This window comes from Puntigrus tetrazona, chromosome 21 (assembly GCF_018831695.1).
Source record: "Puntigrus tetrazona isolate hp1 chromosome 21, ASM1883169v1, whole genome shotgun sequence".
Taxonomy (NCBI): Eukaryota; Metazoa; Chordata; class Actinopteri; order Cypriniformes; family Cyprinidae; genus Puntigrus; species Puntigrus tetrazona.
The window spans coordinates 2,857,839-2,872,838 of NC_056719.1; the positions used below are offsets into that span (position 1 = coordinate 2,857,839).

General features: G+C 38.9%; 2 protein-coding genes across 3 annotated transcripts in view; one reads left to right on the top strand and one right to left on the bottom strand.

Moving 5' to 3' along the window:
• Positions 1-3,512, top strand: part of fam169ab (family with sequence similarity 169 member Ab) — a 15,571-nt gene extending 12,059 nt beyond the window's left edge. For both annotated transcript variants that reach the window (XM_043222161.1, XM_043222160.1), the window contains exons 11-13: positions 1-39; positions 255-416; positions 1,226-3,512. The exon at positions 1-39 is cut by the window's left edge and continues 121 nt beyond it. In XM_043222161.1, the coding sequence (XP_043078096.1) occupies positions 1-39; positions 255-416; positions 1,226-2,161 (1,137 nt within the window). In that variant the 3' untranslated portion in view covers positions 2,162-3,512. The remainder of the gene's footprint in view (positions 40-254; positions 417-1,225) is intronic.
• Positions 3,513-8,486: 4,974 nt separating this feature from the next.
• The window catches only part of lhx5 (LIM homeobox 5), a 10,427-nt gene continuing 3,913 nt past the window's right edge, over positions 8,487-15,000 (bottom strand). Inside the window, exons 3-5 of the mRNA XM_043220883.1 lie at positions 13,564-13,841; positions 10,541-10,706; positions 8,487-9,400 (exon numbers count right to left, since the gene is read on the bottom strand). Of these exons, the coding sequence (XP_043076818.1) occupies positions 9,036-9,400; positions 10,541-10,706; positions 13,564-13,841 (809 nt within the window). The 3' untranslated portion in view covers positions 8,487-9,035. The remainder of the gene's footprint in view (positions 9,401-10,540; positions 10,707-13,563; positions 13,842-15,000) is intronic.

Below are 15,000 nucleotides of genomic sequence, written 5' to 3' on the forward strand. Positions count from 1 at the left end.
CCTGCATCTAATGAGGGCCCTGCAGACACAGAAATTCTGGTGAGGGACACAGCGTTGCCCTTTGTTGGTTGTATTATGTGCTACACTATTTCATCACTGGTTTAATATGAGGCCAAACAAGTTGGCTTGCCAATGCAAATTATGTTCGTGGTTCATAAAACAGTATGTTCTGTGAGCCAGAGGTGCAAATGTTATGTCAGTTCACACATGCAAATATGTACAGACCCAGATGAGGTATTGAATTCTCTGTGAAGGTGGCAGAAGTCAATGGAGAAATGACTGAAAGTCAAGAAGAAAGGAATGAGGTGTCTGCAGTAACAATAGTGGATCCACAGGTCACCCACGAGCTCCCTCTAGAGGCTGAACCTGTCATCCAAAATGGCACTTCTGAGGAGATGGCAGAGGGAGAAGCACAGGTAAACTATTTAGTTCAGTTTAAGGTCATGGTTGTACTGTTACATGATTTGATCTGTATATGCTGCCATATCAATAGCAACAACATGAACAAACATTACTGTGCATGCATGCTTCTGTGGCCCTAACTTAACTTCTGATAGACGTCCCAATAGAATCAAAGATTGTAGAATACGTATAGTGTCACGCGTATAGTTTTTTAAATGGGGGAAAATGAAACACTTAAAATGAATGAATCAATCAATCAATCACAAAAAGCCCCGCCTTCTAAATAAAGTAGCCAATCGCTGATCTGTCAGCATCACTGAATCTACTGTTAGTGTATCCTGTTGCTATAGAAACAGCCAGCATTCTGAGGTATGTGCCTGCTTAAATTTATTAAAAAGATTTATTAAAAATGCTAATTCATTCTCTGCCAGCAGGAGCAGCTTTAAGCATGAGAAAGCAGCTTACAATGCTTCCTCACGTGGAGGACGAAATGAAAATGGCATTTTCTAAAGAGAGTGTTCCTTCAGAAATACAGTGATATAAAAACACCCGCACCTCTCTTTAAGTTTAAAATTATACATTTTAAAAAAAATCACAAATCATGTCAGATCTGTGGCATAATGGTCAGTGTGCTCAATGTACAAGTTCAAACATTATTCAAAACATTTTCCAATGTCTTGAATATTTGGCGAAATTTAAGGAAAAACAGAATGTGTGTGTGTTTTTTTTTTTTCTTTTATGTCTTTTTTAAGAACATCAGTGTTACTACATCCTAAGACTTAGACTATAATGAAACATTTATAATATGGTTTGTCTTGTTAAGGATGACATCACTGACACCCTTAACGAGTCTGAAGTAGCGGAGCAGATCAACCAAGAGCTTATTACTGAGGAGAAACAGGACACAGAGACAGAAGTTTCTTCTCCAATTGAGGAGGAAGAAGTTCAGCAGGAGCAGAAAGAGGAAGTGGCTTCCTCAGTTGAGGACGTAGCTTTGGCAGTTGAGGAAACCGAAGACACTGATCATCCACCAGCTGTTCCTGAGGCGCCAGTGATTCCTGTCAACCTGGTTGAGTGTGTTTCCTCTGTGCAGGACAGTGATGCAGTAGAGGAACCATCTGCTCCTGAGCTTGAAGCTCCACAGGAGGAGACATCTGCTTCTCCTAGTGCAGCAGGTGAAGAAGAGGTCGTTATAGAGACAGAGGAACCTGCTGTGAGCCAACAAGATGAGACACTCGAGACCGAGGAAAGCCAACCTGCAACAGAAGACTCTGAAAAAGAGGAGCCAGAGGAAGAGAAATTACCTGAGATGGATAAAAAAGACGAACCGAAAGAAGAGGAGGACACTGCCACCACTGAAGATGATAATAATGATGATGATGATGATGACGATTATGAGGGGAAAAGCTCAGACGAAGCTCATGATTCTTCTCCTGGGGTTCGAGTTCTTCGAGGTGGCAGGATCAAACCTGTCCCTCCAACACCCAAGCGCACATCCAGTAGACTGAGCAAAGCTGTGGTCATACAGGTGGTGGATGAGGAGTTTGATGAAGAAGAAGAGGAGGAGGAGGAGGAGGAGGAGGAGGAAAAGCTCACAAGCACCGAAGAGGAAAAGGGGAGCACCGAGGAAGATGAAGCTGCCGAACACAATTCGGGAGAAGAGGAGGAGCCTCCGGTGATTGACAGGAGAGTGTTGCGGAGAAAAACCAAAGTGATCCAGTCCACGCCCACAAAAGCAAAAAGACGCAGTAAAAACTGATTACATTCGTTCTTCATCACACTCCAGTACACTCCATTCATAGTAGTAGTAGGCACTACTTAGTAGACACGCATACCACGATCTGTACGAGAGAGTACTGAGCATCTTTTATACTTGGGATAGGGTTTATAACAGGCGGTGTTCACAACATCTAGTTTTTGGTTTTGGTTCAGTTTTTGTCTTATGACTAAAAGAGAAAAATGAAAACAAAATGGGAAGTATTTCATAATAATATGTTTTAGAAACAGTCCTTGATTTATCGTTCTGACTGCTCACAATTCACAAAATCTGTCATTTTAATCTCCTTTACTTTCGGTTTACCTTATGCTTATTGAATGCATCTTAAACTGCTTAAAAAGCAGCTATAAGCTTGCAGTTTTACAATGTGAAGGTCTAATATTAGGCGTGCTGCTGTGGATTGCATTTCACCGTTATCGTATCAGTTTTTGTTCTCACAAATGTTTTGATTTTAATTTTGCTTCACCTCACACTATACATTTTTAAGGAGGTCCTTTCACGTTTGTTACTGTCTTTTAGATTATTATGATCCATAAAAATTACGTGAATGAAAGCATTGCTGCGCACGCCCGTATTCACACTTAAATATGCAAGTATGTTTATACCTGAGGAAAGTCCAGGTTTATATATAGTTTACATGAAGGCTAATATGCGTTTAGCATCCAAAACAAATTAGCGTTTAAATGTCTTATTTTAAATACCAACTCTACATTATATTAAGCTGAAATCTAGTACATAAAATGAGTGGTGAAAGTGGTGAATCTTAGTAATTGTGGCTATAACGTAAAATTAAGGCTCGTGTTGTCACCCATTTTAGTCATAGTTTGTTTCGTTGACGTCGACCCGACCCGACCTCCCGCAAAAAAAAAAAAAAAAAAAATCATATTTTGTTAAAGCTGTGAAAGAAACTCACACGTTTCAGTTTTTTTGTTTTAATGTGGGTGGCCACACGAGGGCGCACTTGGCTGTTAAAAAACCCCATTGCCCGCATCTCTTCACACTCCTTTCAAGACTGTTGTCTTCGCCGTTGTCTTATTGTTGACACCTGAGGTCAGTTGCTTCCATTTTTATATCCGGTGAACATACGGAAACGAAAGGACCTCTAGAATCGACCTTTATACGTGTATTCTTCCAGGTTTCCAGGGTCAAAGTTCACTTTGTCGACCAGAAATCAAATACAAGTAGAAATATTTTGATCACTATCTTGAGTGCTTTAAACTTTATTTACTTGTTTTAGGTGTTTGAGCAATATTTTTCTGGAGTAGTTTTCTCAAACTGTGATTTTTTTTCTTCTTCTTTTTTTCCCCTGTAGTAAATAAATACCTTTCTTGTATATTCCATGTCCTCATCAGTTTTTTTCAGCACAGTTTCTTTCACATGAGTGTGTAAATATTAATACTCTGTGCTCTGAGCTGTGTAAACATACACACATGGATGAGACAGAGTGATTTTGTACAGCTGGGTTGAATAATATTTCGGTGCCAATCATTTGCTAACCAAGGTGTGTCAAAGTGCACGTGCCGCCTCTTTTGTGTTTTCTAACAAAGCCGCCCAGCTGGTTTTCTTTGCCTTACTCTACCTTGTTCTTCCAGCTTTTATCCATTTTAGCAAATTTGAGTCAATTTCCACATCTTTTGAATTTAGTTTTTCATTGACTATATGTGTGGAACTGCTAATCTAAAAAGAGAATTGGTAAAGGGATATTTTGATAAGGTTTTTAAGGAAATGGATGGGGAAAAGATGTCTCTTTATGTATATTAAGCAGATTTTGAACTGTGCACGGTTTTTGCAAACCGATAGTGCAAGGTATATCTCTGCAAGTGTGTGTGTGTACCTCCATGTATGTCTGTGTATTTCTAGTGTGTGTGCACCAGCTTGTGTATGTGTGTGTGTGTGTGTGTGTGTGTGTGTGTGTGTGTGTGTGTGTTTTATGGTCCTGGCTGATTAAGCTTGGCACTGTCAGGAGTGGGTTTGTGTGTGTAATTAATGATGTGTCTCCTGCTCTCTCCCATGGTAAAGGCTAATAGGATTTCCCAGCCCCAGGCTACAGCGAGGAGAGGCTGGGCGCATGAGGAAGTGTGCAGGAGAGAAGAGGGGAGGCAGATTGTGAGAGGTGATAGGAGAGGTGACAACGCAGGAGGTTTGAGCAGGTGGAGGTGAGAGGTTACAGAGGATTCTGGATGGTCTGGCCACGCTTGAGAGGAGAATTTGGGCTGCTGTGGGAAAAGGAGAATGTGTTAAAACTGTAAAACCTCTGGAGAATGAAACTGCTAAAAGAAAGGAACATGTAATTTAACATTCAAGGGGTGGGGGTATGGAATATATATATATATATATATATATATATATATATATATATATATATATATATATATATATATATATATATATATATAAAATAGCAATATGAGGTTTAAATGGCTAGTTACATTTTACCTATTTTAGCTGCACATAATTTTAATTAATAATATACTCAAATTTAATTAAAAAAATACATTAAAATTCAATAAATACCTTTTTTTTATATATATATATATATATATATATATATATATATATATATATATATAAACGAAAAGGTAAACCTTATATTGCTATTTTATAATATTGCAATAAATGAAATTTTCTTAAATCATTTAAGAATTAGTAGTATGCATTATTTGCATTTAAATATTTCCTTTTTCTTTTCTTTTTTTATACATTTAATTATTAATTTAATAATTAAATGATTATTTCTAATTTTATTCAGAATGATTTTAATTGCATTTATAATGCATTTATATAAAATACAAAAAATTGAAATATAATTACTAGTATGTCATATAATTCAGTTTATTTTCAGTCACCTTTAAAGTTACTTACAGCTGAAATAGATCTAATCATATCAGACTTTTTAAACCATTTAATATCACTATTGCATATATTATATAAATAGAAAACAATGTAATAACAAACCTTAAAATAGGTCTACCAAACAGATTTATAATGTGCAATTGGGACATTTTGAGCTGAACTAAAAATACACGAGAACAAAGCTAAAAGTAATTTTCCATCTGAAAAAAAAAAAAAAAACTTCGATCAATAGTTGATTGACACGTAACGCAAAAACAACTTTTAATTGTTCAGCTTCCTCAGCTATATTCAAGTTTGCACAAATAAAACCGTTCACAATTATGCTTAAACGTTTGACCTTCGAAGAGTCTGAAATGGAAAATAAAATGTGAAAATATAATTTTAATCTCTAAAGAGAAGAGAAAAGGTGACGAGAACGATAATAAAACCTAGGCTGAAGAGCGCGATAGAGTAAGCAATCCGTAGTGAGGAGGGATGCTGAGAGGCTTTGCGGTGAAAGAGACTTTCTTAGGGGGTTCCTGTGCTCCGGGGCTGATTGTGTGCCGGGGTGGAGGGGGGCATTGTGGGATAGCATGGGACGGAGAAACGGGAGGGAGAGAGGTGTGAGAGAACGAGCAGGTGATTTATAACAACAACAGAAGGCTTCTCTCCCCTCCACCACCTCCTCTTCCCTCTCACTGAAGCAAAACAAGGAAATCCATTACAAAAAGGCTCGTGTGATAATGGACTTTGCTCTGTGTGTGTGTGTGTGTGTGTGTGTGTGTGTGTGTGTGTGTGTGTGTGTGTGTGTGTGTGCGTGTGTGTGTGTGTGCGTCTGCGCGCGCCCAGAACCAAGACATCGGATATATTTGGGTAATAAAAGTGTAAAGATTTATTTCTGAGATATACCAGTGTGCCCGTGAAGCTCTTGGTCAAAGCATGGCTCCGGTCCGTATGTGTATACAGACACATTTTCGGTCCCTGAGCTCCTTGCCTTCTCGTCATCACCTCCCTGAGATAAAGACCTCTATTCTACCTCGCCGAACGAGAGAGATGGTGCTGGCAGGCTCCAGGGAGCAAACAGAGAGAAGGAGGAGAAGTAAATAATAGAGGGATATGGCAGGCAGTAATGGTATGGTGGCACCGAAGACCACGTTCTCCGCGGCAGGAGGGGCTGCATGCGGGATCTAGACCGGCTCAGAGTCTCCCTCTGGGGGAGGAGACGGTGTGGAAGAGCCCCGTGCCTGCTCCTCTCACATTACCCCTTATGTTAAAACCAGTCAGGGGGAAAATTGGGGCCTGCGTGGTCCTCCGCAGGCCCACCTGAGCCCACTGAGACAAGGAATGGGGAAGGAGGGGGACCTGCAAGTCTCTAAATGCATGAGTAATAAGAGTCATAACCTTGAAAACATGTTGGGCATGAAAGCAGATACATGTGAAATGCATGTTTGTTGTTTGAATGGGACGGCTGTCAACACCTTCCTAAGAGAGTAGGACAACTTTGAAGATACGTTTTAATGGATTTATAGGAACAACTTAATTACTTATTTATATTTAAAAACACATGTTGTATCTTCACTTTTGTAATACCCATAAAAGGCCTCAAGAACTATATATAAATTAATAAAATCCTGGGACCGTGTTCTCAGACCTTATATTAACAGCTAACATCTTTTGTGTGTGTGTGTGTGAGTTGGTTTTGTTGATTTTGTTTGATAGTTTTTCTAGTTTTTTTTATAATCATTTGCTTTTTTGATTGTTTTAGTTTATGTTTCTGGTTTATTTAGTCATTTTGTTTGATTTGTTTGGTTGGCTCCAAGATGATTTTAGTTTTAGTTTTTGTTAAAGAATTCTCTTTTGTGGGTTTTTCTCTCTTTTGTGAGTGCATTTTTTTTTGTTTGGTGGTTTCTTAAGATTAATTTAGTCCTGTGTTTTTGTGACACTTCTTTGGCAATTAAAAAAAAAAATTTGATTGACTTTGGTTTGTTGTATGGTCAAGTCTAAGGTTGTTTTAGTTTTTTTTGTTTGTTTTTGATTGAATACTGCGCTGAAAGACCCTGTAGTACTGAATCACTTTTGCTGTGATAACAGCTTAGTTTAAAAAGATATGTATTCCTTGTGCTTTTAAAATGCAGATTTAAATATACATAGTTTATTTTTTCAAATTAATTTTAAATCATTTATATTAACAGTTAAAAACCGTTTCAACAGACCCATCGTTTGAGTGCTTATTTTTAGCAAAATGTAACATTTGATCAAATTTAGTTTAAAAGTTAGCAAACAATGGCATGTCTTAAGAAATCTAATTAAATGTAACCCATTTCATATACTGCCTTTGGAGTACCTTAAATACTGTAATGTCTAAATTCTACAAGACTATAGTTCATTAAATTCTTGCAAAATTATTATGCCCCCTATGTCCAGGTGACATTTGTCTAGACCAATTGTTTTTCTTCACTAGCCCATCAGATGGCGCTTGCTTTTAGTCTGGAGGCTGTTCAGGGTGCAGTGGTAAATCACAGATGTTGCCTGTCCCGTCCTTTTGTTTTCCCCCCATTGAGAAGAGAGACCTCAGCTGTTAAAGGAGATTCTTCATTATGGCTTCAATGTTCTTTTGAAAATCATTTCCATTAAAACATTTTTTTTCAAAGCAAGGTACTAAAGCGAAGGTTAAATGAAGTTGAACAACGCACAGGCTCGTCAGGCGTTTCTGCGAGCTTCTCAGTGACAGATCACTGTGTGGGCAAAGGCCTCTATGTGTGAGATGGGGGAAGGGGAGAGGTTTGGGTAAAGCAGATGTCTCCATGTGTTGCAGGTGCATATGTTTGTTTTTAAGTGTGAATACTGATTATTTTTTTTTTTTTTTTAAAGATAAAAAAAAAAAAAAAAAAAAAAACATTAATGATTTTGTGTTTTGAAGTGGTGACTTCCTCTTGTGTGATGTCATGGAACTTTAATTTAAAAATTTGAATTGTTAAAAAAACTACTACTGAAAAGCCATTTACTGAAACGACCAAAAGTGTATGTGTATATCCAGCTTCGGTGCTAAGCCTTATTGGTGCAAAGTGTTTTCAAAAGCGAAAATAATTTACATTTTATAGTCAGCCTAATGTTTAGTTAACCCTTTTTTTGGTGTTTGACGGTCATTTTAAGCCTGATACCTTTAGCGGAGATTTACAGCAACATTAGATCAACATTTCTGTGTAAAGCTTAATGATATCTTGCATGCTAAAATTAGAAAATGCAATTAGCTTGTTGGTTATTTAAGGTTAGGTGTTGGATTGCAAATTGTCTCTTTGGGTCAATTTAACAATTTCAGGGGTTATCACAGTTCTACTTCAACTAAAAATAACTTTTTCCTTCTGAAATGTGTTATCATTTTTGATTCGGTGAACCTCAACGTCAAATTAAGTATCGGATATTTGATTAGCACAAAGTGTGTTTTGACAGGCATGGATTCATCAGAACAGGTATACTGAGTGTTCATCAAAATGTTTAATGAACCAATTCAGCAGTTAATGAATGAACCAAATATGTTACAAATGGACCAGTTTTAAGACAGAAAAGAAAACACTTTTTTTTTTAATTCGAACAAATTGAGCCTCAGTATCTCAGAAAAGGAAGAAACTAAAGCCAACAAAAGGATGAAAATGGTGTTACCTTTTAAGTACTAGCTCGCTTCTGACCATCGAATGCAGTTTGACAGCTTTTACTAATCAGTAAGTCAAAGCAGTAGAAAACCCCTTGATATTGAACTCAGGAAACCATTTGAACAGAATCGAACCAATGTGATTGGTCAAGATGACCACTGACAATACACATCCTTTGACAGTAGAAACTAAACTGCAAGAGAGGGTCCTTCGCACGATGTCTTTCCACCTTTCAGGTCCAAATATTGGTTTGTTCTGGTCCATGACCAGCCGATTAAACCCTCCCTCAGTAACCTATAGCACTAAGGCAGACCAGTTAGGGTGGAATTCCCTCTTGTGTCCATACTTCAGAGTCTTTCCCATCTCTCTCTGTCCTACCAAACAGTGTTCTCCCCCATCTCTTGACCAGGATGGGACATGGGGCCGCTGTAACTGGTGTTGTTGGCAAGGGGGAAGGGTGGACTCGGACCTCCTGTGAAGCCACCCTCCCCCTGCGGATTGGGATGGAGAGGTCCGGTCATGCCTGGCTCTGGACTGGGGGTGTCTGCGTGGGAGATCATGTCCGTGAACCTTTGGTCGTCTGAGGGGTGATGAGCGGAGACCGGGCCGCCCTCCAGGGCTCCGGACCCCGAGCTGAGGAGGTAAGGGGACTCTGCTGGAGATTGCGCCTGTGAGGAAGGGGGTCCGTGAGGGAAGAAATCGTAGTTGACCACTGGCCCGTAGTAGTCGCCTTGGTATTCTAAGGAGGAAAAATAGAGAGCAATCGGTAATGCGGTAACACTTTGAAGTAAATGTAAAATATTTAAGTAGAAAATATATTCTTGTAAAACATACTCCTATCTGTTTTGTTTACCATTTTGAAAAACCAGCGTTCATGACATTTAATTAACTCGCAATGAGTAATGCTTTTATTTGATGCCCTATTTCATGTTTTTCCAAGACATTGTGTCAGAATAGTTTGGCTACGACCAAAATATTTTATTACGAGAACGTAACAAAGGCAGGGCTAATGAATGAAAATGCTCTAATGAAAGGTGAGGAAAGAGGATATAAATAAACGTGGAGATCGCAGGAGAGAGCAGAGGCACGTTTCTTCATTTTTTTTTTTTACTCTCGTATCCATCCTCTCGCTCCGTCATACCTTTGCGATTGGCCTATATAATTAGCGCTACAGAAAGTCATTAACATTCCTCCCCAATTCCATTATTTTTTTTTCCTGCAGTTGTGATACTTTAATGTGCTAATCAATCATCAAAAGACGTTTTACTATAAAGAAACGCCACTTGCTCGCTGAGTGATAGATAGTCGAATCGTCAATGCCAGACCTCTGGAGATCTGTCCGTTCTCAAAGCTGGAAATGTATGCTTTTTGAGGGATTTCGAACACGCGCTTTTTCAATTAATTGTAGACTGATCGCTGTCCGTATTCTGATTGTATCGCCGTGTTCGCTCGTTGCAGAAATGAAAACGCAGCTCGCGTCTCTGCCAAACACCTGTTAGCGCGTCACATACCGGGAGTGTGCGTGTGCAAATCCAATCAAAGTGACCAAGCTGGAATGCTGCACAACAGGTAACGCACACAATTTATTGCTCTCGTGGTCTCTTTAATCAGATTTCTCTGCAGAGTTCTCCAATGAACTCCTGCGCTGTATTTCTTATTTTATGCCCCGATGACGTAATCGTGGTTTTCGGATTCTGTCTTAAATCTGTGCGCGATACTAAAGCATCGTAATACGAAAGAAAAGCTGCTTTTAAGAGGAAGTCTTTGTGCTTCCAAGGAAAAAGGAAAGCCTTGGAGGCGTACGCTATGTATGCGAGAGTCGGATCAGGTTATTTTGTGTATATGTGTGTTTAGACAAAAAAAAAGTGTGTTTATGTACCTCCGTAGTAGCTGTATCCCCCGGGGCCCATTATGTCAGGGTCCTCTAGTCTTCCTCCGAGTGGCCTCATTCTGCGTGGTCCCCTGAAGAAAGCGTGTCTTCGAGCACCGAGAGCGCTGAGCTGCTTCATTCTGCGTTCTTTAGACCGCCGGTTTTGAAACCACACCTACAAGGCAAAGCCACGATTACATACTGTAATTATGTATGTAATTAAAAGACAGAGGTAAGTCAGGTGAAACGCACCTCGCGTTTATACGTTTCGCATTACTCTCCAATTAGAAAACGGGTCATTTTCTACACTTGTCCAGGTGACCTGACGGTGTAGATGAGTGGTGTAAGTAATAACGCCACACAAAACGGTAAACAAGATGTTCACTTTCATCACGACTAGTCTTATGCTGGTTAAGCAGACTTTGTTTCTTCACAAAAGAAGATATTTTGAGGAACGTTTTTTTTGTCCGTGAAATGAAAGTAAATGGGGTCCAAAGAGCTTTGACCCCCTGTGAACAGACAAAAAACATTTTAAATATCTTATACAGGTTATTAAGTTTTATTTTTTCTTAAGTTTAGATTTTTTTTTCCATCTATTTCAGAGGGAATATAATACTCTTAGTGATGTACTAGGAACGCTCGTGTTGATTTAATGGCATTAGCATCTGCTTGAAGAAACACAAACAACTTCATGAGAGGAATGAACACAGCAAACGCTACTGGTCAGTGTTTACTTTACTTTCATCTAAACTTTGAAATGGCCTAATAATAATAACGTGACCAATTTAACTCAATACAAGGAGTATGTATGGAAAAGTACGATATATTAATATCATGACCATCAAAATCACACGCACTATAGGTATATAGGTGCGTGTGTGCATATATACATGAACAAATGCTCTCTTGTTTCATGTTTATTTTGCAGCTCAACCTATTAATGTAAGAAACTAACACACGTAATAACCAATCCTGTCCTGCTTGTTTAAAAGAGTCTACCCAACTACAATGCAGTCAAATCAATTTATATTCCTACGAAAATTAATATGCTGTGATGATTTCACCAGTCCCTCATCTTAGCGCACGCACACATATAAGTTCTGAGACACTGCGGCGCTGACAAGTATCGTTTGATCACTGCGCCGCCAGCTCATTACAAATAGACCTGATATAACAGTGTGTGACAGATGCAATATCAGACTCATCACTGTCGAACATTGTTTCAATCTTTTAGTAAGACCAAGGCAATTTGACAAACCACTGTGCTGGTGGAACTCAAATATAACCTTTTAGTAAAAAAAAAAAAAATCGCAGCCTTGTGCTTCAACAAACACCGCCAGGTCCGTTTTTCACACTGTTGTCATATAAACTGCTTGCGCAGGAACAAAGAGCAGAGGATGATGTGAAAATGTCTGACATAAGGTGACATTGTTATGCATGATGGTACAATGTAACACGTTCATGCCTGAATCTGCATTGCCGCTGCATAATATATGCTAACAACAGTTAGTCTGCTCTGGAGGCACAATCCTGCCATGTACGAAAGAAAAAAAAGAGAGTGAGAGAGACTATATTAGAGAGACAAAACATGTTCTCTACCTAAAACCACTTAAGCATTCCTCTCCATGCTCGGCAAAGGCAACACCTGCTTATTGAGAACAATCGGCTAACTGTTTGGTACATTTTTATGGAAATGTTTTGCCTCCTCCTGAGTGAGCGTTGCTTAGGGATTACACACACATGCTGCTGAACCGGCATGGCTCCGGAGGGCTCCCCGCGCAGAGCGCAATCCACATTTAACACATAACAAATGAACGGGGACGTGTGGCAAAGGCCGTCTCCATTTTGGCTCAGAAACAAAGCACTGAGCCTCGCTGGGATTCAGAGAGGGTTGCAATTTCTTGATGATGACAGTGACATGTGAAGATGAGCTGTGTGCTTGAGTTCACAGATACAACCCAGGATAACTTTAGTCATCAGAGATCCAGAATCAAGATCCTTTTTTTTTTTTTTTTTTTTTTTTTTTTTTTTTCTCTTGATGATAAATCTATGCTGTATTTTGGCTGAATTTCACTATTTCATTAGATTTATAATCAAGTTACCCATGCTATCGTTTTTTTGTTAATATATCAAAATTACTACATGTTTCAGGACTGAATAATTTTTTTTATATTTCAGTATCAACTGGTGGAAAACTCTTGTTCTCACTAATGGTGCTGACCTTCACCTGCACTTTACAATATGGTTGCGTTTGTCAGCCAACACATATTTAATTAAGCTTAACCTCATCAATTAATTGACAATTTTACAAACAGAAAGTTCTTAAATTTAGTGCTGTCAGAATAGATTTTCTTTCACATTAATATTTTCTCAGCAAGATCTGACAAGCCTGTCATGTAGCTGACATTCTTGTATTTTTTTTGTTTGTTTTTTTTTGATCAGGGCCTACTGCCTGATAAAAATCCATTAACAACTTTAATTAACTGCCTTACAACTGTGAAAATTCCAACCGATATTTGTATTTTGTCATAATATATGTACCAGAACATTACACCACTATAAATATAACAGACCAAGTATATATATATGTATGTGTGTGTGTGTGTGTAGATGGTTAGATATAAACTTGCTCATTACATGTTATATTACTATTATTATTATTATTATTATTATTTCAGATTAACTTTCTGAACAATTTAAACGTGCTTATTTTTTCATTTTATATTTTTTAAAGATTTTTAATAGGGCATGATCTTCAAGTGTCAACCTTGTCAAACAAAGCTTTTGTACAGTGTAACTGATAAATAAAAACTTTAAAAATAGCCTATCAGCAATAAAATGCAATTCTAATAAACACGTGACCGATTTCCACGACAGTAGTGGTTGTACTCTGTAACTGCGTTAAATAAAATAAATTAATGAATAACCTATAAGCGTAGCCTATAACAGTTGCTTTTATTTCGTTTCAGGTGAATGCTTAAAGAACTGTGGATCTAAAATTTACTAACAAATAAATCGAGATGTTTTCTCACCTGTATGACTCGCATGTTGAGGCCTGTCTCCTGCGCGAGCTGCTCGCGGATGTGTCGCGTGGGCTTCGGCGTCGCCACGAACGCGGCTTTCAGAGTCTCGAGCTGTTTGGCCTTGATGGTGGTGCGCGGGCCCCGCCGCTTCGTGCACGAGTTTTGTTCCTCGTTCTCGTTGTTGTTAGTGTCCTTATCTGAGGATGTGGAATTGTCCGTCTCCTTCGTGTCGTCCTGAATCGGATCCGGAAGATCAGGCGATAAACTCCGGTCCGTGCACGATGACACTGAGGTGTGACGAAAGACCGACGGGAACATTTTAGACCCTTATTGCAAATAATTTTTAGTTCATCCTCCTGACATAACAGCAGTAGCTCTGAGCAGGCTAATGTAAATATGCGTTGTCATATTTTATGACGTTTGTGAATATAGGCCTATTGACGGGCGTTAAATAAATAAATGTTATTTATCGTTTAGCCTATATTATTAAATTTGATAGGTCTATATAGGCTAATATGCGTGTATTTTTGTGGTGTGTGTATTAAGTTTGAAACACGCATTGTGGGTTTCACGTAAGATCATCAAATATTGGGGCCTTCTGGCTTTAATATGACAGACAAAAAAAAAGAAACAAAGGAGAAAATAAAAACCGAGGTCTAAACGTGAATCACTTCTGCGAAATATCGGAGGATTTAAGTCTGGTTGTCTCTTGGGACAGGCTGCTGTGCTTGATAACAGCTTGTCATTGTCTGAGAAGCGGGGATAGACGACTACAGACGTTTATCTGACAAGAACGCATGGGCTGAGGAAAATGAGTTATGGACACTTCTCCATAGGTGGACAACACTAAACCAAAAGAGTCCTCAGCTTGCAATGAAAAAAAAAAGAGTCATATTCACGTACGTGGACTATCACGACTGCGTTTACTTTTATACAGCAATTCTAAAATAAGCTGCTCTTCAAAAAAAAAAAAAAAAAAAAAAAAAAGCATAATTTTGCTCAAAGATGTAGGCCAACCACTGTTTTACTTGATGCGTGAATAACGGGTTAGACTTACAGTGGCCTTCGTCGCACGTGCTATTTTGTTTTTTTCTTACAAATACGCTTTTATACAATTCAAATCGGCGTCACTGTAAAATAGAAACGAATCATGAATATGAGCGTCGCGCGTCCCTTTTAAGGCGACTGGACGAAGCGCTCAGTCGCTGTTAAATTAATTGGACTAGCGCTGACCCACAAGTGGAGGCGATAATGATGTCATCTGTGTGTTGGGAAACAAACAGCCCCGTCGCTCGCGAGCGTCACAGTCACGGGGACGCGCGCGCGCACAGCGGACCAACACACCTCTGAATCGGGCTGGCCGTCTTCTTTCAATTGGTTTTACATTTGAATACAGCACGCGGGCTCTGCTAATGTGCATTTGCATACGTGGAGCACGTGAGGCGA